Source organism: Netta rufina, assembly GCF_964035555.1.
Source record: "Netta rufina genome assembly, chromosome: 17".
Taxonomy (NCBI): domain Eukaryota; kingdom Metazoa; phylum Chordata; class Aves; order Anseriformes; family Anatidae; genus Netta; species Netta rufina.
In genome coordinates this window covers 10105643-10131402 of record NC_140141.1, presented here as the reverse complement: position 1 = coordinate 10131402, position 25760 = coordinate 10105643, and the positions used below count along the sequence as shown (strand labels likewise).

Here is a 25760-nt window from a genome sequence, read left to right as displayed (position 1 = left end):
CCAATTTGCAATATGGAAAAGCTCCCATTTCAGATAGGTTTTAAACTTTGGAGATGAAGCACAACAAAAATTGCATCTGGAATGGGTAATTGCACATATCTGTTGTGGTTGCACTCCTATCCTCACTCCCTCTCCAATGATGACAGGCACACGCTGGAGAGCTTTCACTTCCATACCATGAAACTGTGCTGCTCTCCCCCCCTCAGCAAGGACCTGCTGAATACAAAGATTTCCTAGGTGTACCTCAGGTATTCCCTGGTGGGTTTGGGACAAATAATACAGAATACCACAAAAGAGGATCCCAGCCATAATGCTCATTCCCATTCTGTCAGGAGAGAGAACCACAGAATCCCCTAGGTTCGAGAAGACTTTCAAGATCACCAGGTTCAACCATTAACCTGACCTAATGAATAACATCTGAGTGGAGCATTTTATTTGCCAGGAGAAGCACACAGTGCCTACCAAACTCTATCTTCATGCATTTTGGTCCAGACATCCCACCAGTGCACTGCAGGCCAAGACAAGTGCCTTAGGTTTGTCAGGAAGAGAAGGGAGGAGGGCAGTAAGGCATCTCTGCCCCCATCCTTCCAGCATCCCTCCTGCCCCGTTTCGCTCAGCCCCACCACTCACCTCCTTCCCAGTGCAGCATGGCACCACCTCAGTCCCATGCAGCAAACCTCACTGACAGAGAGGCATTCCAAGACCACACTGGAAAGCTAAATGGAGGTCTGGGTTCGGGCACTGAATCAGAATGGGGAAATGGGAGACATAAAGCACCTCCTCAGCTGACAGCACACCCCGCTGGCCATCGCCATCAGTTCCCAGAGCACGGTGGGCCCGTACCAGAACTGAACTGGAAGAGTGTCAAACGCAGATGAGTCCAATTCCAACCTAAAAAATTTAATGGTTCAACTCCCGGCTTTTAATGCTGTTGTAAAGAGCAACACACTTTCAATTTGTAACCACAACAAAAGGCTTTTAAACTATTAAAGCAATGCCTTGCTGTAAAAAAATAAAAAGGCTGCTTTATTGCAGATAATTGACAAATCTGCCATATCAATATAGATGGCTGAAGAACACGCTGCACTGCACAGAACCTATTCCTAGATAACTTCAGTATTTCTATTTATTTCCTACCACAACATTTTTTTTTCCATTTCCCCATGAAAATTTTGCCTGGGCTACCAGCTACTGAATGAAAGAACCCCAGATTGAAGTCTGCTGCCACGGAACAGGCAGAGCGCTCCAAACTCATTCAGTTACTGATTTTTCTACCACAAAGGCTATGAAAAACCCACAGAGCTTTCTGCTGGAGACAGAATAAAATATTTTTAATACAACAACAAATACGTACTATTGTTTGAAATAACCAACAGCATTCAGCTGCTGTTTTCCTCCACAGCCTACCATGCTGGGTATACTGAAATGATTATTCCAGTGGCACATAAACACTCTGATATCTAATACAAGCCAGCTGCAAAAACAAAACAAACAAAAAAAGAACACAAAATCCCGAACCTAAAAATCCGTGTTCTCAAGTTGAAACAAAAATAAAACTGTTAAGACCTGATGTATTTCATCAAGAAAGGTTATTCCAAGTCTTGCTTTCCTGAGCACAACAGGGCGCAATGCAAGACTATTGCTTAATGTCCCAAGTTTTTCCTTCTCCAGATACCCTCTGACCTGATGCCTTCCAACTTTCTCCAGTGCCTGGCTTTCAGCTCTGGGGCTGCATGCTCTTCTCCCAATTCACCAGATGCAGCTGCCCTTCTCTTAGTGTTTGACAGACACTGCCCACCCAAGTCACTCAGCTTTTTTGAGGGACCTACATTTCACTTCGCTCTTGTTCTTTTAAACATCTCAGTGTATCCACGTGAGTAGAAGCAGCTGGAGAAAGAAGAGATACATTTTTCTTACTATACTTCTTCACTCTGACAGGTCAGTACTGTAACTCTAGACAGATACATATATACATCTGTAAGGGAGTCTGCAAATTCAACTTAAGCTTTACAGAGGAGTAAAATAAACTTGCTGAAACAGAACAAGAAGTGGAATGCATATGGTATAGAGAAATTGATAAAAATTAAATTCATACGTTATCTACAAACGTACTACAATAAAAATACCTGCTCACTAATCAAAAGCATTTCAGCATCTCTTTACTGACAGTAATGTCATAATGAGATGAACAATTTCCTCGTGTCCTCTCACATGAGTGAAAGCAGAAGACCGAAGGAGAAGGAGACGGGGGTTAAAAGCTGCTGCTGTCCCACGATGGCTGGGAAGCAGGTGGTGAAGTGCAGAGCACATGTGGGAGGAAGCGGAGATGGAGGCTGTGCACTGCTCTAATGAAGTGGTGCTGAAGAGGCAGACGATTTCATAAGGAGAAAAACATCAGGAAACTGGTCAGAACACAGAATCTCATCTGAAAAAGCTCAACTGTGTTGGATAGCAATAGCCAGAACAAATTTGGGGAAGAGGAGGAGGGGGAGGCTGATCTCTCTCCAGAGCCCCAGATGTCTTTATCGTTGCCTAATGACAATTATACTCAACCAATTAAGACACTGCTATCACAGTTGCATTGTTAGTAAGCCTTTGGCCCTGAGTGTTGATGGCTGTCTAATTAGTGTTTGTGCAAAGTACAACTGCAACTAATATATAAACTGACAAATACACAAAAGAAAAACTGTTAACAGGAACATTTTCAAAACAGTAGACTCTACTCATTCAGTCCATGGCAGCAGCAAAGACAAACCGCTTTCCTTCATGGCCCACTTACTGCTGGCACTGCAGAATTTCACTTCAAACAGGCAGGTCAACCAGACCATCGCTGGCTTTCTGTTGAAAAGGGATGTTGGTGTAAGTCCGTTCCAGAGGCTGCCTCAAGCACACCACTCCAGGGCAAGTCTCACTGCACTGAGTTGGTCTGAACGCCAAAGACTTTTGGTAAGACACCTCACAAATCAGTTTATATTTTTCATATTTTTCTCCAAAGAAATCATAGCAAGAAAATAAAAAAGGAGGAGAAAGAAAAGCCTTTGTTTCACAGTCAGGTTTGATTTCCAGAAGGCAAAGTCTGTTCAGTTTCCAGATACCTGCGGTGATCAACAAAACAAAACAAAAAAATCCAACAACTTTGTTTCAGGCAGTCAGTGACCATCTGTTAATACTCAAAAGATCTTATTATGAAGTCCTTACAATGTCAATGCATTTTATTGAAGTCAGTAGGAATTTCGCTCAAGTAACAATCTCCAGCTATAGCTCTGTTTAAACGGATGCCTGTTGATAAGCAAGTAAAATAATGAGTATTTTGCACTGTCTTGCTGCAACAACGATCTCAGACCTTTCATCCGTATTCCACAAAAAGCACCTAACCAGTCCTTCATGTGGTTAATTAGGGTACCTAGTCAATGACCCCCTCAGTAGACTTAAGAATAGAGTTCAATTAGCTATGCAAATTGAGTCCAAACACCTTTGTTAGTTGGTTCAATCTGCTCTTAAAGCTTCATTTTTCACTAAGGCTCAAGTGAGAAAGTGGTAATTTGTAACGTTCAATTTCAAAAACCTCTTTTTTATTTTCAAAAACCTCTTCATCAAACATTTTGCAAGTTACAAAATGCCTTCGTTGCAACACACAATGATGAAATTATTAAATAGATTCTGCCACCTTCTTTATACTCAACATTAAGACCCACAGCTTTTCCCTGAAGTGAGGGAGAACGATACACAGCTTACTTACGAGAGTCAGAGACACCTCACAAATAAGGCTGGATGAAAGATGTAGCAGCCCCCCAGCCTTCCTGTGCTCTCATTTACAGTTAGAGATATTGATTTTGCCACTACAAATAAAACCAGCAGATAGCTTGGCTAAGGGATTTCTTAAGAGAGATTCAGGAAAAATGTCTAGTAGCAGTTACAGAATACAATGACGGAGTAAAGAGAGCTACTTTGTATGGCAGAAAGGAATATAAATGGAACACAATGACAAAAAATGAAATACAAGTGGGATAGAAAAGATTTTTTTCTGCTATTACACAGAGTGGCAGAAAGTTACAACAAAAACACAAGAAAAAACAGATGGAGGTAAACAAAACCAGCACTTGAAACCATCGTAACACTGGTAGAACAACTTGATGTCTGTGATTCCACCCTAACATTACTTTGGGTTGCTGCACAAGAGCAGCAATGAAAAAAGTGACTGAACTTGTACCAAAACTGGTTTGGAAACAGTTTAAGGCTTAACACGTAGGAAGTATATTCTGAGCATCCCTGCCATCAGTTCCTGAACACTTACAGAAACTAAGCTGGAAAAGAGCTTACACCTTCGTTCTCATAGCCTTATTTAGGAAACCATAGCTCTAGAAAGTGGGTTAAGCTGCTGCAGAGAACATGAAATTCTTCTGTAATCTGTAACAAAATTAACATTTCACCAAGTTCTTCTGTGTGCCTTACTTTCTTATTAATTTTAAGCACATGCAAATGCCATACCAAGGGAACAGAAACAAGCCAAAGGGTTATATGGCAGGCAAAACATTTTAATGAACACTTTAAAAAGAAGTTAGAGAAAGCCAAACTGTCTCTAGCCATTTCTTTTTTAAGGCCAAGAACCTCCCATCATTAAGAACAAGGCTCCATTAACAAAAACAGCCGCTCTGACCAAGGAAACATAGCACAACGTGTACTGCCTATGGCTGCTGCCGTGGGAGGGGAAAATATACATTTTTTTTCAAGAGAACTCAGGAGGAATTACGATGTAATTTGGGAAGGATCTGGTACATCAGCCATATTGTTTGATAAAAGGACAACCCTATAATGGAACAAATAACACAGTGGCTCCGGTTTCAGACACGGGACAGAAAAGACCATTTGAGGATGATGTAAATTGATCTGTTTGTGTATCAGAAGGGATGCAAACTGCAACACACTGCAACAGCAGAGAGGAAAAGCATCACCTGAACTTTAAAGCACTGATGGCAACAGAGGCTGGTAGGTCATGAAAACTGTAAAAATGAACTGTCCAAGAAATTCACAAAAGAAGAAAGATGGGCTGGTCCAGCCTCGGCAGAAAGCTGGGTTTTACAAGCTCGCAAATAACTGCTGTGACTTCAGAACAGCAGGCATCACTTCACATACAGCAAATCCCGCTGCGGCAACGCGTTCTTCTGCATCCAATCAAACCTGTAAGTAAACCAATAGCTTAATGGTGGGCCAGGCTGGAAAGGGAGTTGTCACAAAGAGTCAGTATCAAGCTCCTGCTATTGGTTTCACCTGAAAGGCTCTTTTTTCACCAGATGACAGAGAAGCCGATGTGCTTGTCACTTAACACAACCTTACCTAACTCCCGGAGTTTGTCACCTGACCCCTCTGAACTCGTGATGTCATCCCGTTTTCAACCTCCTAAAGGTGACTCACATGAAAAAACAGGTCTGACACTTATTACTTCTTAACAATGACAAGAAAGAGTGAAGAGAGCACAAAGGGTTTGGGGGTGGTTGAAGGAAGAAGGCAAGTGTTTTTGCATCCTTCCTTCCTGCTTTGTTTTACATCCAGGCTCAGCCACCGGGAGGCGAGGGAGAAACCTCTCAAAGTTGCATCATTATGCCGGTGAAATTTAAGCAATTAAATAAGGAAGGGGTTTGCTCAGGCTGTTTAAGACTTGGGTTTGTTAACTTTTATTCATTTTCATTACTAATTAATATTTTGGTTTCCTCAGGTCTGCATACTGAATTAAGATGCAAGAGCTAATAATAAATACCTAGAGAATAGCCCACAAGCCCTATAGCAAAAAAACAAATTAGATGAGAGTTGACATGAAGTTTTTAAAAGTGCAGAAAAGTGTTTTCAAGCCTTTCGGGCTAGTTTCACACATCATAATGAAGCTAAAAAGGGTGGCAAGCCCATTTGTTAAAAAGTCATTTGCAGGTCACCTTTGAGCAAGAGGAAAGCAGTGTGGAAGGTGATCTTGGAGAACAAAGAAATCCGCCATATAGCAGCAACTGCTTTAAGTCTGTATGTTGCTTATAGTGACTTAAACTGCAAGGCCCACAACGTTCAAAGACACTGCAGTGTTTAAACTCTAACTCCCATAAGACTCCAGAATAAAGACAACTTTATTAATAAAGTTATCTTGGTGCACTTAGCTTCTCAGTATGGCAGAGTCAAAAGGTATCATTACCTCTAGAACAGACGATTCCCCTAACCACGCAGGATATTTAGAGAGTTCCTCTGTTGCCTCTCATTGCCTTTATTAAGCAACACTGCCCAAATAAAGGAGAAACACCATCTGTGCCAGGTAGCTCCACCCTGAAAGGAGAAGTGTTAACCTGCAGATTCATGGAGGGCACTCAGCAGATGGATCTCACTGGCCCCTACCTCAAAAAAAAAAAAAAAAAAAGTATCTAGGAAAGGAGAAGGAGGAAAACCTCTGAAGTTAAAATGTAGAGAGAAGAACCCAGGGCTGACTCCCAGCCTATCTGTAAGGGGTGTTGAGGCTCCATGCATCCACTGATGTGTCTCTGTGGCACAGTGCAGGCATGTGCCACTTAAATCTCCATTTATGCAAGCTCTTAACTATGTACCACATGTTCTTAAAAAAAAAAAAAAAAAGAAAAAGCATCAGACACCTTTGTATTTCCAGGCCTTTGGAACAGTGATCTTATTACAGCTCTCTTCTGTTGCTTTCACTTGGAAAGCCGTCAGAGCTACAAACGGCACCAGCAAAGCCAAAGTGCCCTCTCTGCAAGCATAAAAATAGCCAACACAATGCTCAACAAAACATCAGCCTTGGGACTGATGCAGCCGTGGTGTGGTTGTACACGGTGCAATGCGAGGTGAGATGACAACCACCAACACAGGGCAGGTTTACCACACCTTGCAAGGACACCCACAGGTGAGCACTTCACAGAGCCAGAGAGCCTCACAACACACTACTGACCTGTTACACCACGAGATCCACTGCGCAGTGACACCACCAGCAAGCCCCAGGTTCACACTGAGATCTGTATCTCAAGGAGGACCTGACCTCTGACTACATATGCCTGTCAGCGTGTCTGTCAACACCACCAAGAAAAAAAATAAATACTGATTTTACCATCCAAATATGCTCCTGCCTAAAGAACCCAGATTTAAGATTTTATTAACAGAAAGTGAGCAAATCCAGGCATTCTGTATTGAAAGCAAACACACAATGGTATCAGGTAAAGCAAACATAAGCATCAGTAGTAATTTATAAGAGCCAAGTAAGCAGACATAATTCCTTTAAGTAAACTCTGACTTAAGGAAGAAACTACATTTGAATTGAGTAGGGAGAGGGGGGAGGACAACATCTCTTTAAAGAAAATCCTTCGAGACATGTAACTGTAGAAAGGCTGGCGAATACAACATTGATTGGGAGTGAGGTAACCACAAACACCGCTGTCTCAAATGAAAAGGGATTCAAGGTCTGACCCAGAAAACAAGCATCGTAACCGCTGGGATAAAATTTTAATGATAAACACAAGATGCTCTGCATGCAGGCCAGATTGAATTATCTGATGTCAGCCAGTAAATGCGAGGCGCTCTGAGAAAGAAGAGCTGCTAGCAGCCACCTTCGACTCGCAGCTCAGGTTGCACTTAATCAATCCTTGATATTCTGCCATCTTCTGGCTTGAGCTTTGGCAGCAGCACAGGGAAAGTACAAGAGAGTGCAAGAAAATAGGGACTTTTCTCTAAGGAAGAGCCAACCCTGTATAGCTCATCTTTGCCTCTTTACAAGAAATTAATAAAGAGATCCACTCCTGGACCAGCTCAGGCAAGCTATGCCTCTGTGGATTACACTCATAGCCACTGTTATAAATCACCCTGTCCACAACCTGTACAAATTCCTTTTTGGAACAATTAGAACAAAAACAAAACCTCTACAGCAACTAAAATAAAGCTGCATCATTCCACTTTCCAGCAGAGTCTGAAGCAGTATAATGAAGCATGCAAGATGAGGTCTATCAGAGCACAGGTTCAAATCAAACACCGTTCTTCCCAGGCTTGCTCCAAGATCCAAAATACACAAATATGCTGCTGGAGAACTTTATTCTCCCTTCCTTTTTATTTATTTTATTTTTATAACCGTTCTCTGATCTCCCAAGATCCTGAGCTGAACCTCCTGAAACCAGGGAGCAGCTGCTACGCACTGCCACAGTTTCCAGCCATAAAGGCAGAACGTAATGCCTGGCTGGCCTGACCGAGCTGAGCCAGAGCGCTGCAGCTGCTCCCCAAAGTCAGGCATCAAAAACCTGCTCAAAACTGAGTGGCCCTATTTGTCTCCAGTGCAGCAACCTGAATACAGAGGGAAAAAAAAAGGTAAATGATGCCACAAGCCACTGCTTACAAAAACAAACAAACAAAAAAACACACAAAATTCAACACCCAAAATTAGCTTTAAGATCATCGCCAACTTCTCCAGCCTTGCAAAGTCACAGGCTGTTGTTTAGCTGTATGCACATGGCAAGCCTTGCTGTAAACTATGATTATTCACATGTAAAGCTAAGCACATAAGTGTTTGTGAAACTAGAGATATAATCATTAAATGTAACAGATAATTGATATTTATACTGAGAAGAAAATTGACTTCTGTTAACCTCAGCTATTAAATTACTTCTTCAGTACTGAAAGAATGCAACAGCTAACTATTGATCACTAGATTCATTACACTTTTATGACAAATTTGAAAGCACAATGCCATTAAGTACAGTACTATAAGCTGGGAGAGAAAGGGGTGGGTTATGTTTGGATTTAAACAAAAAAACCTTCAATCTACCTCAATACTTACTAAATGTACATAATGGACAAAGTAATTCCCTGTACGGTAAAGTAATATCCTCATAAGTTTTAACTATAAGTCTGTCTTCTTTGATCTACACTACTACAAATGGAATAAAAACATTTATACAAAAATAATGCAACAAACAACAAATTTGAAAAGATCTGTATGCCCTGCCAGAGATCTGCCAAAAAAAACAAGTGTTTTGTTTTATTTTTTATAGGGGGATGAACTGGAAATTTTAGTCTTGAAGACTTCATTCTCTCAGGTAGTGAAAAATCAAAAGATGAGAAAAGAGAAACAGTTGGGAAACAATGACCTGTGTATGATGCTGAAGACACCTGAGGCAGCAGACACATCCAGCTTTTGTAACAGTACCAGTAGTCACGTTTTCTTATTGTTGTATGTTCCTAAATTAGTTGGATAGTTTTTGAGATATTACCGGGAGGAGAGCAGTGTGCTATTGTCTTGTAGACTTTGATCATCACTGGCAAAACAACAAATTCACCTTCTTTGGAGCAAGATACAGAATTGCTTTTGGATCTCAGCAATTTGCAAGATGCCTGCAGAGATCTCAAGCTATCAGAGCGGAGGGAGTGGCAAGAGGTAAACAGCAAAGGAAGTAACACAATTTTTGTGTTCTACTATCCTAAACATTTAATTTACAGAACAGGTAAAGTCAAACAGCTGAATTTGATTTCCTCATGTTGTTTTATCAAATGTACGCGCACGGCTCCATAAAAGGGCACTTCATTCTTAAAATTCATTTTCTCACTGAAGGGAAATTATTGAAGATTAATTTGAGTGAAAACCTTAATATCACTTTTCCCAGCGGAAGTGCACATGCAGCTTTTCCATCAGTTGTTTCTCACCTGCTCACTTATTTTTGTGAACCTCAATTCCTCAAGAGCACATCTCCTTTCACTGTGCCAACTCAGGTGAACTCACCAAAAGAATCAAGAGCACTGGAAGAACTGGGAATCAGTACGAAAAGATCATCCGAAACCATGCATAAGCCTAGCTTCTGTGATACACCAAGCTAGAAAATGGACTAATGAGTTTAACATACAGAACAAACCTCCTTTGTTTATTAATCCTTTAGAAATTATTCTGCCTACCTTCTATGTACTGCATGTTTGGATAAAAACACAATGGAGAAAATGAAGAAAAAGAAGAGCTGGAGATTTTGGCAGCAACATGGAGACAACTGGGGCTTCTGGCTCCCAGAAAAGTACAGGAGGTTTCATTAGAGACAGTGGAACAGACACAGTAGCATGGACCCCTAGCCAAGGCCAGGAAACACAGTGCCCAGGCTGAAGGGCACAAAAGAATGCAGGCTGCAATCTGCAGAGCTGGATCCCAGCTGCAGCTCACAGCAGCCTGGGACCTGCCACATCCTACAGGAGCCTCTGCAGCCCAAGAAAACTTCAGCATCAGGCAGGAGCAATGCAAGAGCTGCCGTACTCCAGCAGCACGAGTTCTTCATGTCTCTTCCCACAGCCACTGTTTAGGTTAACCACTGTGTGGCACTGCCCGTCCAGAGGTCACACGTTACCCAAGTCTTCCGCAGAAGCATTTTCACCATATTAATGTAACTGATTGCAGCAGCAAAAACATTGCATGGAAAGCTGCGAAAGAGCAACAATAGTCAATGAGATGATAGGACAGCAAAAAAACAAAGTGAGACCTCCAAAGGGAAAAGTAAAACAAGTGGGAGAGAACCTAGTAAACAGTAATCATAGGAAAAGCTTGAAATCCCCCTTTCACTCCCGTTGTCTCCTAGTTCACACTTGAGCTTTCACTTGCCCAACAGTGTGCAAAAGCATTTCAGCGTATATGGGAGTTACCTACACTCACTGTATTTCAAGCCACCTTTCCTTTAACTGACAAGTTAAAGGAAATTTTACAGTATTTTATAGGCAGTTTTCTCTCATACCACAATGTGTAAGCAAACCATTAACTTGGAGTGCTATAAAATACAGGACTCTGGCATATTAGAGGACAATGTCCTCTGCCCCAAGATGATACCATTTTTATTTACTAGTGTGACTTCTTCTGGAAGGCTGGCCATTACTGAACCTGTAAAATTCAAGCAGAATACAGTAAAAACTTACCTCTACGGAGGCAAGACGCAAAAATCTCTGCCAAGAGTTTGGGAGGTTCTTAAGATAGCATTTTAAAAGTGTAAAACAAGTGAATAACTAATACTAAATCACAGTCCTGACAAAGTCTGATATTATGAGAAGAGGAGGTTGAGTTTCTCCACGTTTTTCTTCCTAATTGTCTTTTAAAAATGGGGTAGAACAGCGATAGGCCTAAATTTATCTTGCCACAGGACACACCTATCTTTGAAATGAGAAGTTTTTCGGGGAAAAAAAAGTAATACACTTTTTCAATATGTGTCTACTTTATTCTGTGCGCTTCTGCAGCAAAGCAGTAGATATAGTTCACTGGAAATTGGAAAGTTCATTGGAAAGTACTGCAGTCTCTCCAGGGACTACTGTAAGCTAGCATTACAATAAAAACTTGCACTGGTGAAGTGATTTGTAGATATATATGTAGAATTATCACTTACCTTAGGGCCAAAGTTTCTCACCCACAAGGGAACTGCAGTCAAAATTCACCCTTGTTGCTTCGAACTGATGCTGCTTTTGAATTTGTTAAGAAGCAGCCTGAGACTCGGTGAAGGACAAATGAGCATCACACAACATACTCACCCAGCAATAACGACTCCATCAGAAGAATGTACATCACAGAGAACCTTCCCCAGCTCATACTGCAGCTGACTCACAGCACCAATTCGGTTCTGTGCAGAAAGATGAGACACGGTGTTGGTATTGCAATGCATTCATCTACCAAGTTCATTTGCTTCCTCACAGCAAACTCCAAGCTTTTCTATTGCTCCTGACAAGCTGCAGTGCAGCTGAGAGAGACTGATATATTTTATGCTTCCTTCCTGGAATTTTTTACAGATGGAAAACGAAGGAGAAAGAAGCTATCATTCTCCGTTATCATTCATAATCATTAAGTAGAGAAATGTATCTACCACAACAAAGACATGGCGCTTGCTTTCTGCTAAGATATGTAATGAACTGAGAAGGAGCCTTCATCTTAAGGACCGATTGTCGTTACCAAAGGACGGCTGAAGTAAAATCATCGCTCTTTCACCAAAGTCAAGGGAGTAGCACAGCAAACAGAAAGACTCACTCCCCAAAGTAATCAGTCACAGAGGAGGAAAAAAAAAAAAAAAATTACAGCTGGGGCAAAGTCTCATAAATCCCCCAGCAGCTTTTCCCTTTTAACTAGCAAAAAGAAGCTGCAATACAAAAGACCAACTTTTCACCGCCACTTGTTTGAACGTGGTTCCCACTTTTCCACAGCATCTGGATCCCATTAAACCAATCTTTCCCTTTTTACCTTCCAGTTGGTTCTCAAAGTGTGCTCTTTGGCACGACAGTCCTTAAGGGCGAGCTTCCAGCAGGAATGGTCAGAGATGCTCGTATCTAATAGGTATCCTTCCTGTTGGCACAGCCGGTACCACAACACTTCATCTTCTGCAAGTATTTTCCAGGTTCTGCTGACCTAGAAATCAAATATATATTTTCTGTATATATGTATACAGAATTATTATATGTTAAATTATTAGTAGAAGTTCAGTTTTACATAAAACAATATAACATTTCTGTTCATTCTTTTGAGCATAACTGACTCGAAACACTTGGTTTCTGATCCATTAATACTCCACACCAGTGTTCAGTGGCCACAATCCTAACCTGAAATATGAGCGTCACAGAAAATCTGTAAGGCAAAAGAAGCAAAAAAATGATTAAGGCAGTACTGTAAGCAAAAGTATGAATTTATTTTCTTATTTGTAGCTAAGAAAACCTTGCAGATCACACCACCAACCTACTGACAATGCCTGATTAGGTGGTGACAGTGATTTCACAGCACGGCTGAGGTTGGAAGGGACCTGTGGAGATCACCTTGGTCCAACCCCCCTGCCCAGCAGATTGGTTAAACAGGGTCAGGTTTAGGATTTGGAGAGAGAGAAAGTGCAGACTCCTTTGTGAGTGGGGTTGGGAAAGGGCTGCCAAAGGATGAGGGCTACCCAAAGTTCTCCGTTGTGAGCACTATTTCATGGCAGCCCTAGGTGGGGTGCTGTCAGACCTGGGTGCTGGCTGGGGTTAGGAGAGAGAGAAAGCACCTTTTTGCAAGGTGTGCACCTCTTGTATTACAGCCTGCATAAATAGAAATGAATTATTCAGGTTATCAAGTAGCCTCAAGTTGCTGTTCATTTCAGAGGGTGCAGCTTCATAATTAATTGCAGGCTTAGATTTAAAGATTCAAGAGGTAATAGGCTATTTAGGTAGCACTTGTAATTCTTAATCTAAAAAAAACAACAGGTTTAACCAATGAAAGCTGTTACCAGTGAGAGCAGCAACCAATCACACACTGTTTCCGGAAGATTAAAAAAACCTTCTCAGTCTGACATCACTTTCTGGATGCTTAATTGGAAGCTGCTGTGTCTCACTCCCAGGATTGCACCTAAAAATCTAGGTCCCCTGTTCATAGGAAACTCACAGGACCACCTCCTCACGTTTACTTGCCATTCAGTCCACGTTTACACACAGGTAAAACAAAGCACAGTGGAGAGAAAAATAAACCATCACTTGTTCTGTATTTTTTGAGATGAATTCCTTTTATATTTTGTTATCTGCATGCATGCATTGCATCAGACTTCTTAAAAACACAGCTTTTAGCTATGAAGCACAGCTTCACAAAATCATTTACACTACGAGGACCACTGAAAGTGTAAGATCCTTTTAGCTGCTACAGACATGCAGTAAGGCCACAGAGCACAAGCCACTGGAGTGCCCAAGCATGTGCTGTGGCTTGCAGAGAGGTTGAGGTCCAGAAGACCACTCGGTCCTATTAATGTGACCCTGCTTACAGTTCTCCTTGAGTCACAGGAGTGCAAAAACACCGTATACAAACAGATCTCTCCTTGGAACCTTTATGAAGCTTCTAGCTGTTGTATTTACATTGTGCTCTCTGTGTTGGTCTTCTTGTAAGGAAGCACGTGTGACATTTCTGCTTTCAAAAGCCAGTGTCTCATTAGGAATCAGAAATTGCATCACATCTCATGACCTATTTCTTCCAAGAGACAAGTAGAGGGTTTGATACAAGAGAAAACTTTGAGGAAGACTAAGCAACATACAGATATTTTTAGCACGGCTTGGAGCTGCCACAGGGGCAGTTCAGGCTGGGTATCAGGAGAAGGTTCTCCACCGAGAGGTTGGTTGAGCACTGGGACGAGCTCCCCAGGGTCGTGGTCACGGCACCAAGCCTGCTGGATTTCAAATTTTTCATTGTACAATTGCGTGTACAATGCTCCCAGACATGTGGTCTGATTTTTAGGTGGTCCGTGTGGAGCCAGGAGTTGGACTCAGTGATCCTGTGGGTCCCTTCCAGCTTGGATATTGTTATTTTCTATCCGTACAGGAGAGCAGCTCTCGAAGAGGAATATCCAAGTCCAGGCATTCTAGTTAGTCACCAAGAGACCTCAGTTCAGAGGACACACAACCCTTTCCCATCATCGAAGAAAACAACCTGGATAGGGCAATAACAACTGCCTTACAAATTACCAAAACAGCACCAAGTATTCTCTAGTATTATATGGCATTCTGCAGCAAAAAAAGCAGGGACTTCAGTGCTTGATGTTCCTGCAACTATAGGGACACTCTCCCAAAGTTCAAAAGGGAAAAAAAAAAAAAAAAACAACTGCAGTTTAATGGGGAATTTGCTCATGATTTGATTGTAAAGCAATATAAACCTACATAGTATTGCTCAAAGGAAAAAAAAACATGAGCTTTTTGCTGACACACAAAAAAGCAGCTGTTGTGCAGTAGTTGAGCACCCTGGTCAAGCTTGGTGAACAGTACAGGCACCTCTCTCTGCCCCCAAAGCAGGGGCACCTTTCTGCTGACATGGAGGAGGTGAACGCACAAACAGAAGCGAACAAAGCCCAACTATGCCCACTTGCTTTAAAAGAAAGAAAGAAAAAAAAAAAAAGCAAAGAAAAAAAAAAAAAAACATAAACCTTTGGGGTTTGCCAAAACAGACGGTGTTTGTACAAACCTTTCTGGTTTCAAGGTCTTAAAAGCGTTTTATAAAGACATTAAAAAAAGAAGAGGGGAGGACGACTACATAAAATTTAGACTGCCTATTCAACTTTCAGGAATAAACATTTAAGGGGAATAGAGATCCTATCCTATTATGATTTTTTTTTTTAAATCAAATTACATCGAATCCTGCTGCTTTACAAGCATGAATTTCCAAAGGGTCCCTAACACAGCCTTTTCTTAATGCACCAAAACTGGCATGACAATCCTTTGTAAAAGCCCCACTGAGCGAGCCTCAGCTGCAAGAAATCTCTAATAAAAGTGTCTCAAGCATTTCACTTTACAGCACCACTGTGAGCTGCTGCATTAAAACCAGCCATTGGCTTGAAGTCAGCTTTATTATATCTGCTTGACTTCGAGTTTCAGGTGAGGCACTGAAAGCCAGAGTATTACAGCTTTATTTATATGCACCCATACATCCTGCTTGTTGGAGAGGAGCTGAGGCACGCAAAGCTCTTATTAAACTATGAGCATAATTATTTCCAAATCTACACCACATACAAACTCCGACAACGATCAATGACAACATCTTACAGGGTTGTTTATAGATTTAGAGTCTCCAATTAAATTTTGTCGTTAGCTTTCCTATTATCCTTTTACTACAGTTCTCAACTGTTCTCAGTAAAGAAACTTCGTTTTCCCTTGGGCTCTACACGGGAACACTTTTATATCTCTAGTTCGGCAAGCAGTAATGCTTAGAAGGTCTTCAAAGGCTTTTGCTGACATAGGTTTTGCTATGTGGTTTTGTGTTTGAAGGATTCTTTTTTTTGTTTTTCTTTGCAAAAACAAGCAAAACAAAGAAACTAAAATGAACCCACCTCTTCCAACAAATCTGAAATTCTTCTAATCCTGTCTTAATCAACTGGCTGAAGTCCTAATGAAGGTTTATTCATCCTTCCCCATCTGATAACTGTCTTTGTTTCGTTAGGTTTGTTTTCTTCCCTGGTCACACAAAGATATATTCAAGGTTCATTTGCTGAATCCAGGGGCCTCAATTAGAAATATCTGGACCTTCAATTCGGTACAATGCTTGGCGCCAAATAGTATTTAAGCCAAAGCCATTCAGATGCACATTTACCAGGTGGAAGCTGCTCATCTTTTCAATTCACAGCGATAATGTTATTTTAAGTCTCATTCTGAGCCCCTGAATCAGGAAATCCTTATCCATCCATTTCTCTGCTCTCCCTCTCCAAACTAGGAGGATGGGTGATTATTTTTACCCACACACAACCACAATAAAAAAGCATGTTCATAAAATAACTGAGATTTTATTTTTCAAACATCTAAACACTACCAGTTTAACAGTTCCAGAAGCTTTAACAGCAAGCATCTGTAATTCTTGATTCATGCAATTCATTCTTAAATTCCTAGAATGAGTCTCCCTGGGCCTAGATACACACACAGTTGTCGTGTTGGGAAATGTTTCTAAATCATCTCGAGATGAAAACGCTCACACCTCTGCCCTAGCACTGCTATAATTCAATACACGCTCTCCAGAAGTATTTCACACCACAACATGTCATTTATGCAGCTTTTGGTATTTACTAGAAAGCAGTAACACAACTAAGAACACAGAACTTCCCAGATGGAACATGTCACCTTACCACAAAGCTGGCAGTTTGAAGGTCACATCCTAAGGCCATGAGTGAATTCAATCCCTGGTGCCTGCAGCATCAGCCCTAAATACCACAAGAGGTTCTAGTGTGTTTCAATGTGTCATGCTCGTGGTGTCCCCAGTGACTGTTGTCCTTTTTCCTCTACATCACAACCATGAGGAAGGAGAGGCTGTTCTCAAATCCTCATCGCAGGAGTCACAGAACAGCTGCTCATAACACGGAGCCTTCCTCCAGTGGTCAGAAGGGAAATCAAAAGGTGCTCTTAATAGTCTGTAGGGGCAACACAAAGCTGAGGAAAAGAAGTGCTGCTACTCTGCTGAGACATTAAGTCCCAGACACCTTTTTCCTCCGACTGTATAGAGGGGATACCTGCTGGGGCTGGTCTGCTGGGTACTACTGAATATGACACAGCTACTGCGAACCCACCAGAGCTCAGGAACTGGTGACACCATTAATTTATGGGCTGCACATGGCGTTAGGATTTCAAGTGCCATACGGATAGCTTGTGTTTTATGGTACTAATTCCAAAAATCAAAGAAAAGCTGCAGGGAAGAGGGGGAGGGGGAAATATCAGGGTGAAATTAAAGTTCTCCAGAGCAGTCTGTGGTGTGATTAAATCTCAAAGACACTCCACAGTCGGGCTACTTTACTGTTAGTCGGTTACCAATTTGGCATAAAGAACTAAGCAAACAGGTTTTCTCCAAAGGCACTCACATAGTTCATGATGCCAATTCCACTAACTGGCCCAATTTCACTAAAATCCCAAGGCACTTTAATAAAAAAACATTTCTACGATAACACCGTAAAGCAGCAGGGCTTTCCATTTAACAGAAGAGGGCTTCCTCCCTCCCCTTCAAAAACAAAATCACCAAGAGAAAAATGAAAATGGTATTTATTTTTATTGCTCTGCTTTTTATTTAAACACGTAACAAGAAGCCAGCTCCCCACTAAAAGCACTGGATATTCATCTCATTCGGAAAACCTTGTAAAAACACCGGGCATTTGCTCAGCTACCTGTCAGCTGCCACTTAGGTCCAACTGACTCAGCCTTAGAAGGCAAACGAGAAACGTGGAAAATTTCCTAAGTGTTAAACACATCTTATGAGAGCAGGTTCAAGTTAAAAACAAACGTGAGAGAGAAAAATCAAACGCAGCTCAAGTGCAGAGAAAAGGAGCAGCCCCTCAGCAGCCAATCTTTTACTATGCCATAAGGTAACCTGATCATGCCTGAGAGAAAGAAAGAGAGAATAATCTTAAAGTAATCCACTCCAAAAATGCAATCCTGCCCCTTTTTGTGGAATGTGGCCTTTACAGGTTGTACCTCTCTATGTTAAATGGCAGAAACTCAAGCATATCTGAAAGCTTCTCTTTTCTTCTAGACAGTACCAAAAATAGTTCTAGAGATTTTTTCTCCTCTGCAACAGAAGCCTGGCAAGAGTATTTCTCTTCTACCAGTCTGCAATCCTAAAAGGCATTAGCAAGTCAAAGAATAAAGGAATAAAGACCTCTAACTATTTAAAACCATGACTTACTCATACTGAAGGGTAAAATCCCATTTTAATTTCAGTGCATGTGCAATTTGGTTAATATTTTGTCTAGTTTACCATCCACTACAGATGTCCCCTGTCACTTTTGGGTTTTTACACAGTAACATTTCCTTATCTTACAAACAGTCCAGGGAATATTCGAGTGTAACACAAAGAACCATTCTGATTGGATTTTGCAAAGTTGCAAGATGTGCTTTGCACATCACAGTTCAATAAACACCAGCCGGAAACACTAAACAGCAATCATGGGAGAAGTTGGCAACGCATATCCACAACATTCTACTCTATTTCACAGGGTAATCAGCCCGTGCTGATTAAGTTTGCTTTGGAGACTCGTTCAGAGAGGAGGTTCATCGTTCAGTGTGTAGAGAAACGAGGCAGGGACTCAGTAACATGGGCTGAACAGTCCTAAGTATAAACACGTGCACGTTGTGTGTATGGTAGTAAGGCCACGTGAAGAAAAATGCAGTTTACAACAATGCAAGAACTACATGTACGTCTGAGAACAGACTGCTGAAAGCATTATCTTAAAGCATTGCCAGAAAATAACAAACTAGGGGGGGATCAGGAATTAGCCTTACGTGAAATTATCTAAGACAAAAGTCTTAGACAAAAGACAAAAAGTTGCTACTCCACTTTTCTCTGCAATACTTGTCAGCTTTCCATGGCTCAAGCCTCATGCTATTATGTGGGGGAAGCAGCTTTGTTGCCATTCCCTTCTCACTGTAAAGTGCTAAGCTCTAAACATTACAGCAAGACAGTCACTTGCTTCTGACTACATTTGCTTGAATCAAAAGATCTTTGGAAGCATTTCTTTTAAATGTTAAGGTTTCACTTATGTGCAAGTCGCAACTGCTTTGGTTAACTACACTCAATTGGAGGCCATAAATGTAGCTCAGTTATGACTGCTTTTCAATATGCAGTTTTGGAAGCATTTCCAAAAGCGCAATCAGCTGAGCCACTAGGGCTAACACACCTTCCTTGCATCAAAGTGCCTGACTGTCGCTTGAACATCTGCCCATTGTGTGCAGAATAAGGGAAGCAAACTGCCAGCAGCACTTACCTGAGCACACCTTCCCAATTCAGCCTTGCCCAGGTACTGAAAGATCTTCAATGCCAGTTCATAAGGCAGCTGGACATCAAAGAAGGGAACCTCATTTATTTCATTCTGAAAAGGAAAAAAAAAAATATCCGTTAGGCTTCTTTATTGCACAACTAGATACCACTAAAAGGTACCATGGTATTAAGAAAGGGCATTGTATACTCGGAACCATCACGGGTCCACAAAAAGGGCAGAAGTAATTCTCCTTCTCCATCCCATAATGGCACAACATCAGACAGATGACGCTGGCACAAAGATATTCGAGCTACTCCCTGTTCTCCCTGAATCATATGAGGTAAACGGGAGTCATATTGCTAACTGGAGCTAAAAAGCAAATTGAAGAGGACTGCAAGGCTTGTCTGTTGTCAGATGGCGCAGGAAGGCAAGACAAGTTCTAATAAAACTATTGCTCTGAGGTTTCAGAGTCAAAAAGACCAGAAACAGATGATGGAAAACAAAGTACCATTTTGATCTTAAAACTGAATGGAGATGGCATTACTGTCTGTTTCTGTCCTTTGTCAGAAACATCAATTTTTAATAGGAAATGTATTGAAAGACCTGCTGCTTTAGCTAATTATCACAAAAACACTTCTACACCAAAGAATCCATCACTTACCTAAATACCTAAACAAAACACACATGCCCTAGAGGGACTTTTTTTCCTTAACTACTGCATTATTAAATCTTTTTGAGATTGCTGCATCAAGAGTTGTCCTCTCCTGCATTTCTATCTGGCGACTCCAATTTTCCTATACTACCTAATAGAGAGACAGCAAAATCAGCCCATTGTGAGCATTTCCTTAAGTCACTCTGAAGTTGTATGCTCCAGAGTTTTTTTTCCTGGTGTACGCATCCCACCCCTCAGGTGTGTCAGAGCTCCCGACTGTTCCCCATGAGCCTCCACAGAAAGTGGAGAAAGTGCTTCTTAGTGCTTCTCTAGCCCTGATACCTTTATGTTTTTTTTGGTTTGTTTTGTTTGTTTTTGTTTTTTGTTTGTTTGTTTTTTTGTTTTGTTTTTGTTTTTTAAAGTAATTATCTTCTATAACAGCTCCTTGCTTGTTTAAACATAGATTCTTTGCAGTGCCAATAAACTGGCAATAATGTGTTTACTTACAGTACAATTACACAAGAAAACTATTGTATAATAAAGTGCAAGATGTTAATGTAAAGCTTTTTCCACACTAAAGACAGGTGTATAGACAGCAGAAAGATGGGCAAAGCTCCCCTTAGGCCTTTTTAGCAAGACAGCCTCAGTCTATAATAAACGCTGGAACTTTGCACTTGTTCTGTAGTTACTTGAAGACAGACTTGCTGCCAAACCTCCTGCTCCTGTCCCTTCTCACACATCAGCCTCCTGCACAAACGGCCCCTTCTCCTCTCCCTTCCTTCTCAATGCCCTCCGAACGAGAACCGCTGGCTCCACTCCCTGCTGTGGATTTCCACAAACGCTGTTTTCACATGGCTTAAACTGCACCTATTTCCAGAGGGGACACAAAGCAGCATTAAATAAATAAAAGGGGCTCTAGGAGTGCGTTTCCACGGCCACACGCAGACAGACCTCGAGCTGGCCAGATGCGAACCAGCCCGGGTCCAGGAGCCACACAACCGTTTTTGAGCAACGCGCTGCCCAAACAAGTAAGATGAGCCATTCGGCAAGGCTTATTAGCTCTAGGCGTAGGAGCCCAGGCACAGCACCACTATGAACGTGCTGCTTCCAAATTGGACTTGACTCGCTTCCAACCAGCAGAACCTGCTCTGGCTGCACGTACCAAAAGACATCATTGGATCCAGGCTGCCTACAGACAGGCCGGTATAGGCACAGCGCTCAAGACTGACAGCTCCTTCATGGAAAAGTTAAAAAAAAAAAAAAAAAAAAGAAAGAAAAAAGCAGCTATACAGATTTTTAAACTGACTTGTAGGAGTGGCTTATAGTCAAACTGTAAGCACAGGCTTGTGACAAAGCACAAGCTCACACCAACTCCTTCCTAAAGCAATCTCAATGCTAGGGAGAGATCCAGATCTTCCCTTCCTACACCCCAAATTCCCCCCAGCCCGTTAATAGCACAGCACTCAGTAACGTTAAGTCAGCAGCAGCCCAACTCCAAGTCTACTGGAATGAATCCAAATCTCAGATACTGCCATCCCCTCTGAGACAGATTTGGGCTCCTGTGTACTAATGGAGCGCTAATTCTTTAAATGGATTAATTTGTGCCTTGCAGACAGAAATTTAATCTGTTCCTTTTAATTTTTTTTTTTTAAGCAAAGAGTAATTAGTCACAGCTAGGTTAGCGAGAAGCAAGAAGATGGGTTTCCCCCCTAGTTTTCCTACGCTGTAAATAAAATCTCTATTGCATTTAGAGGATTTACCAAAATAACTTTTAACCGGTTCAGAACTGTGTTTAAGACTATTCCCCAATTAACTCCTCGACGCAAAGAATCCATACTCGTGTTCCTACTACGCTGCAGCGTCACAGGGCAGGACACCCTTAATTACAGCATGCACATCAGACAGCTTGAATAAGCAAAAAACACACAATATAACCTATTTTAAACGAATAAAAGGCCCCGATACCGCCTCAAAGGCTGGAAGGCAAACTCGGGAAGGCTGAGAGGGAGACTCTAAGACCCTTCAGGGGCCGACCCCACACCGGGGGACGCTCGGGGGTCCCTCCGGGAGCTCTCCCCCCGCCGCCTCCCCTCAGCCCCGGCTCTCCCCGTCCTACCAGGTCTCGGATGAGCTGCCCCAGGAGGTCGTCGCCGTCCCCTCCTCCGTCCCCCGCGGCCTCCTCAGCGGGGCGGCCGGGCGGAGGGCTGCTGCGGCAGCGGGCCGGGGCTTCGCCGCCATCCAGCAGGCCGCGGGCCAGCACCAAGTAGCCCGGTTCCCCCGGTTCCTTGGGCTCCCCCGCTTCCCTCGGCTCCCCCCCGCCGGGCTCGGCCTCCTCCCTGCGCCGCCGCTTGCCGCCCCCCGCCAGCTCCTCCCGCCAGCGGCGGCGGAACAGCTCCAGCTCCGCCGAGCCCCCGGCCATGGCGGCGGGGCCGGCCCGGCCCAGCCTCCCGCCGGCCCGGCGTGGAAACCGCCCCCACGCGCCCGCCCGTTCCGCAGCGCCATGGTTCCTACCGCCGCCTCCTCTGGCGGTGTTTTGGGGCGGCCGGGGTCGTTCCCGCAGAGCCGGGGGGACGCGGAGGGGGGCGGTGGGAGATGGGCTGCGGGGGGCGGCCGCCGCCGGGATGAGCCCCCCGGGACGGGGCTGAGAGCGGGCTGAGGGGCGCCGCCATTTTGTGGGCATGAGGGAGGGTGCGAGGCTCAGGGGCTCGGCGTGAGGGGCCTCACGGGGGGCTCAGAGGGGCTCAAAGGGGCTCAAAAGGGGCTCAAGGGGGTCTCAGGAGTCTCACGAGGGTCTCATAGGGGTCTCACGGGGCTCTCATAGGGGTCTCATGGGGGTCTCAGGGGTCTCACAGGGTCTCAGAGGCTTGCAGGGGGTTCAAAGCGTCTCACAGAGGGCTCACAGGGGTCTCACGGGGTCTCGGGGGCTTGCAGGGGTCTGAAAGGGTCTCACAGGGTCTTAGTCAGGCTCACAGGGGTCTCTGCGGGTCTCACAGGGGGCTTCCAGGGCTCTCTCAGGGTCTTGCAGGGGTCTCACATGGGACTTAAAGGGTCTCACAGGGGTCTCACAGGGAGCTTTGCACAGCCTCCACGCCCCCCACTTCTCCCACCAAGGTTTCACCAGACGCCCCATGCCCCTTAGATTCCCTTTGGTGTCTGGGGTTGCGCTCACACCTATGGAGCGGTGAATTCAGCACTCCACACTGAGGTCCAACACATCAGTCTGCACAAACCTGCAGCTGGGAGGCTTCAAACACCTTCACACCCCACCAGCACGAGACTTTTGAGGTGGTTTTTGGAGGAAAGGATGTTTGGGGAGGAGACAGTGTCCAGCTGAGTCTCCCCGGTATCAGCCTGCTTTGCTTGAAGACGATTAAAAGCGGCTTGAAGCCGCTAAAAGCAGCTGCTGAAACATTGGTCAAGGTGCTGCTGTTGCCTCAGCAAGTCCAGAGGAGCAGCTTAAAGATCATCTACACAAGCAGAGGGGCATTTTAGTTCTGGATTTTATTTTTTTTTCATGTGGATTACCTCATCCTGGAAATGCTGTATTTAGCCACCCACCCTTCACAAAAAAAAAAAAAATAAATAAAATAAAATAAAAAATAATAATAAAATTGCCTATAAAACTCCCAGTTGGGCTTGGAGGAGGATCTCTGTGGGGTACATACTCTGACTTGGGGAGCCCTGCCATGGAGGGACTGCAGAGGAAGAGCTGCCCCTGCAGCAGGACTGCTCTGGGGAAGACATGGGGGGAAGAAGCCCCCCAGGAGGGTCTCCACAGCCCCCTGTGCCATACCTGGCTGCTCTGCTGGGGGGTGGCAGCAGGCTCCCTGATGGGGAATGGGCCCCTATAGGGAGACTGCTGCCCCATGGGGAGCTGCAGGGAGCCCCCGCTGCCATCCCCACAGCTGATGTGTTATAGTAGGGTGTCCTGCTGGGGGGCTCTGCATCCCCCTGGTCAGTCCCTGGGGGCGGGTGAGGACGCCGTGCACGGCTCCTCCTCAGCCACACAAACTGTGGTCAGAATCAGTAATGCTCCGGGTGATGAAATCCCCTCCAGCCCTGTGTAATCCCCCCCTGCTGTCCTCACCATTCCCGCACTGTCTCGGGAAACTCCCGCACCGTCCCCAGGTCCCTGAATGTCCCGCTACACAAACACTGCCCCTGAACCCCTACACTGTCCAACCCATCTCCGTGCTGTCCCTCTGTCCTCACACTGCCCCCCATCCCGCAATGCCCCCCCCGTCCTTCAATTCCCCTCCATCCCTCCCATCCTGCCCACTCACCCCACAGCCGCTGTCCCTCAGTCCTCACAGCACCCCCCCAGTGTCCCCAAACCACTCTGTCCCCCTCCCGGCCCCTCAATTCCCTCTCTGCCCTCCCCATCCCACTGTTTTTGCTGTCCCCCAATTACCACTCTACCCCCTATCCCATTCTGCCCGCCCTGTACCTCAATTCCTTCTCTGTCCCATCGTTCTCTGCCCTCCCCATCCCATTCTGTCCCCTTTGTGCACAGCCCCGTGTCCTCCTCTGCAACCCTGTCCCTCAATTCTCTCTGCCCCATCCCTCTCTGCCCCCCCACTTTCCCCATCCTTCAATTACCACTCTGCTCCCCATCCCACTCTGTCCCCCTTGTCCTTCAATTCCCTCTCTGCCCCCCCAGTCCTCTCTGTTCCCTCGTCCCACTCTGCCCCCCTGTCCCTCAATCCCCACTGCCCTCCCTGTCCCTTACTGACCCCATGTCCCTTTCTACTCCCATCCCGCTGTGGTCCCTCAATTCCCTCTGCCCCCCATCCCTCTCTATCCCCTGTCCCTCACTATCCCCCCATCCCACTCAATTCTTCCTGACCCCCATTCCCTCTCTGCCCCATTCCCTTTCTGTATCCTGTCTCTCACTGCCCCCCCATCCCACTGTGACCCCCATCCCTCAATTCCCTCTGCCCCCCCCGTCCCTCCCTGACCCCCCCATCCCACTCTGGTCCCCTCATCCCTCAATTCCCTCTGCCCCCCCATCCCTCTCACCCCCCCATCCCTCTCAGTCCCCCCACCCCTCTCTACCCCCCATCCCTCACTGCCCCCCATCCTCCTCTACCCCCCTCCCCCCCCATCCCACCCCCCCTCCCCCCCTATCCCTCTCCCCCCCATCCCCATCCCCATCCCCACCCCCACCCCCACCCCTCTCCCCCCACCCTAGCGCCGCCCCGCGGGGGATGATGTAACCCCCCCGGCCCTCCCCCCTCCCCCCCCACCTCCTCCCCCTTCCTTCCCCCTTCCCCTCCCTCCCTCCCCCTTTCCCCTTCCCCTCCCCTCTCCCTTCCCCTCCCTCCGCACACTCCCGCGGCACTCGGCGCCGAGCGGCGGCCCCGCCATGTGCCCGTGCGCCCTGCACGGCGGCCCCCCCGCGCCCTGCCCTTGCAGCCCCGGCCGTGGCGAGCGGCCCTCGGCCGCCGCTCGCCTGGTGGCCGCTCGCCTCCGCCGCCTGGCCGATGGGCTCCAGCAGCGGGCGGAGCGCCGCAAGGCGCGGGGCAGGGGTCCCTCGGCCGCCCGCCGCCGCCTGGCCGCCGTCGTCTGCCTGCTGTGCGCCCTGCCGCCCGCCGCCGCGCTGGCCTGGCTGATCCGCAGGAGGAGCCTCTGAGGATGGGGAGCGGGGCCCCCCGCTGGAAAGGAGCGGGGGAGCTGGCGGGATGAGCAGCAGGTGGGGGACGGGGGGAGCACGGGGATGGGATGGGGGTGAGGGTGGGATGGGGATGGGGATGGAGCCGGGGTTGGGATGGGACAGGGATAGGATGATGATGGGGACGGGGATGGGATGGGGATGGGATGATGATGGGGATGGGATGATGATGGGGATGAAGACGGGATTGGGATGGGACAGGGATAGGATGATGATGGGGATGGGGTTGGGATGGGATGGG

General features: G+C 45.2%; 2 protein-coding genes across 2 annotated transcripts in view; one reads left to right on the top strand and one right to left on the bottom strand.

Moving 5' to 3' along the window:
- FBXW8 (F-box and WD repeat domain containing 8) overlaps window positions 1–22267 on the bottom strand; it is a gene marked incomplete at its 5' end in the record, with an annotated part of 51424 nt that extends 29157 nt beyond the window's left edge. The window contains 4 exons of the mRNA XM_084297023.1: window positions 11512–11600; window positions 12212–12376; window positions 19203–19307; window positions 21965–22267. Of these exons, the coding sequence (XP_084153149.1) occupies window positions 11512–11600; window positions 12212–12376; window positions 19203–19307; window positions 21965–22267 (662 nt within the window). The remainder of the gene's footprint in view (window positions 1–11511; window positions 11601–12211; window positions 12377–19202; window positions 19308–21964) is intronic.
- A 2946-nt stretch (window positions 22268–25213) lies between these two features.
- HRK (harakiri, BCL2 interacting protein) lies at window positions 25214–25480 on the top strand (the record flags this gene model as incomplete). Its single annotated transcript, XM_084297154.1, has 1 exon — window positions 25214–25480. The coding sequence occupies one exon, from the start codon at window positions 25214–25216 to the stop codon at window positions 25478–25480; it is 267 nt and encodes an 88-aa protein (XP_084153280.1).
- Window positions 25481–25760: the final 280 nt, after the last annotated feature.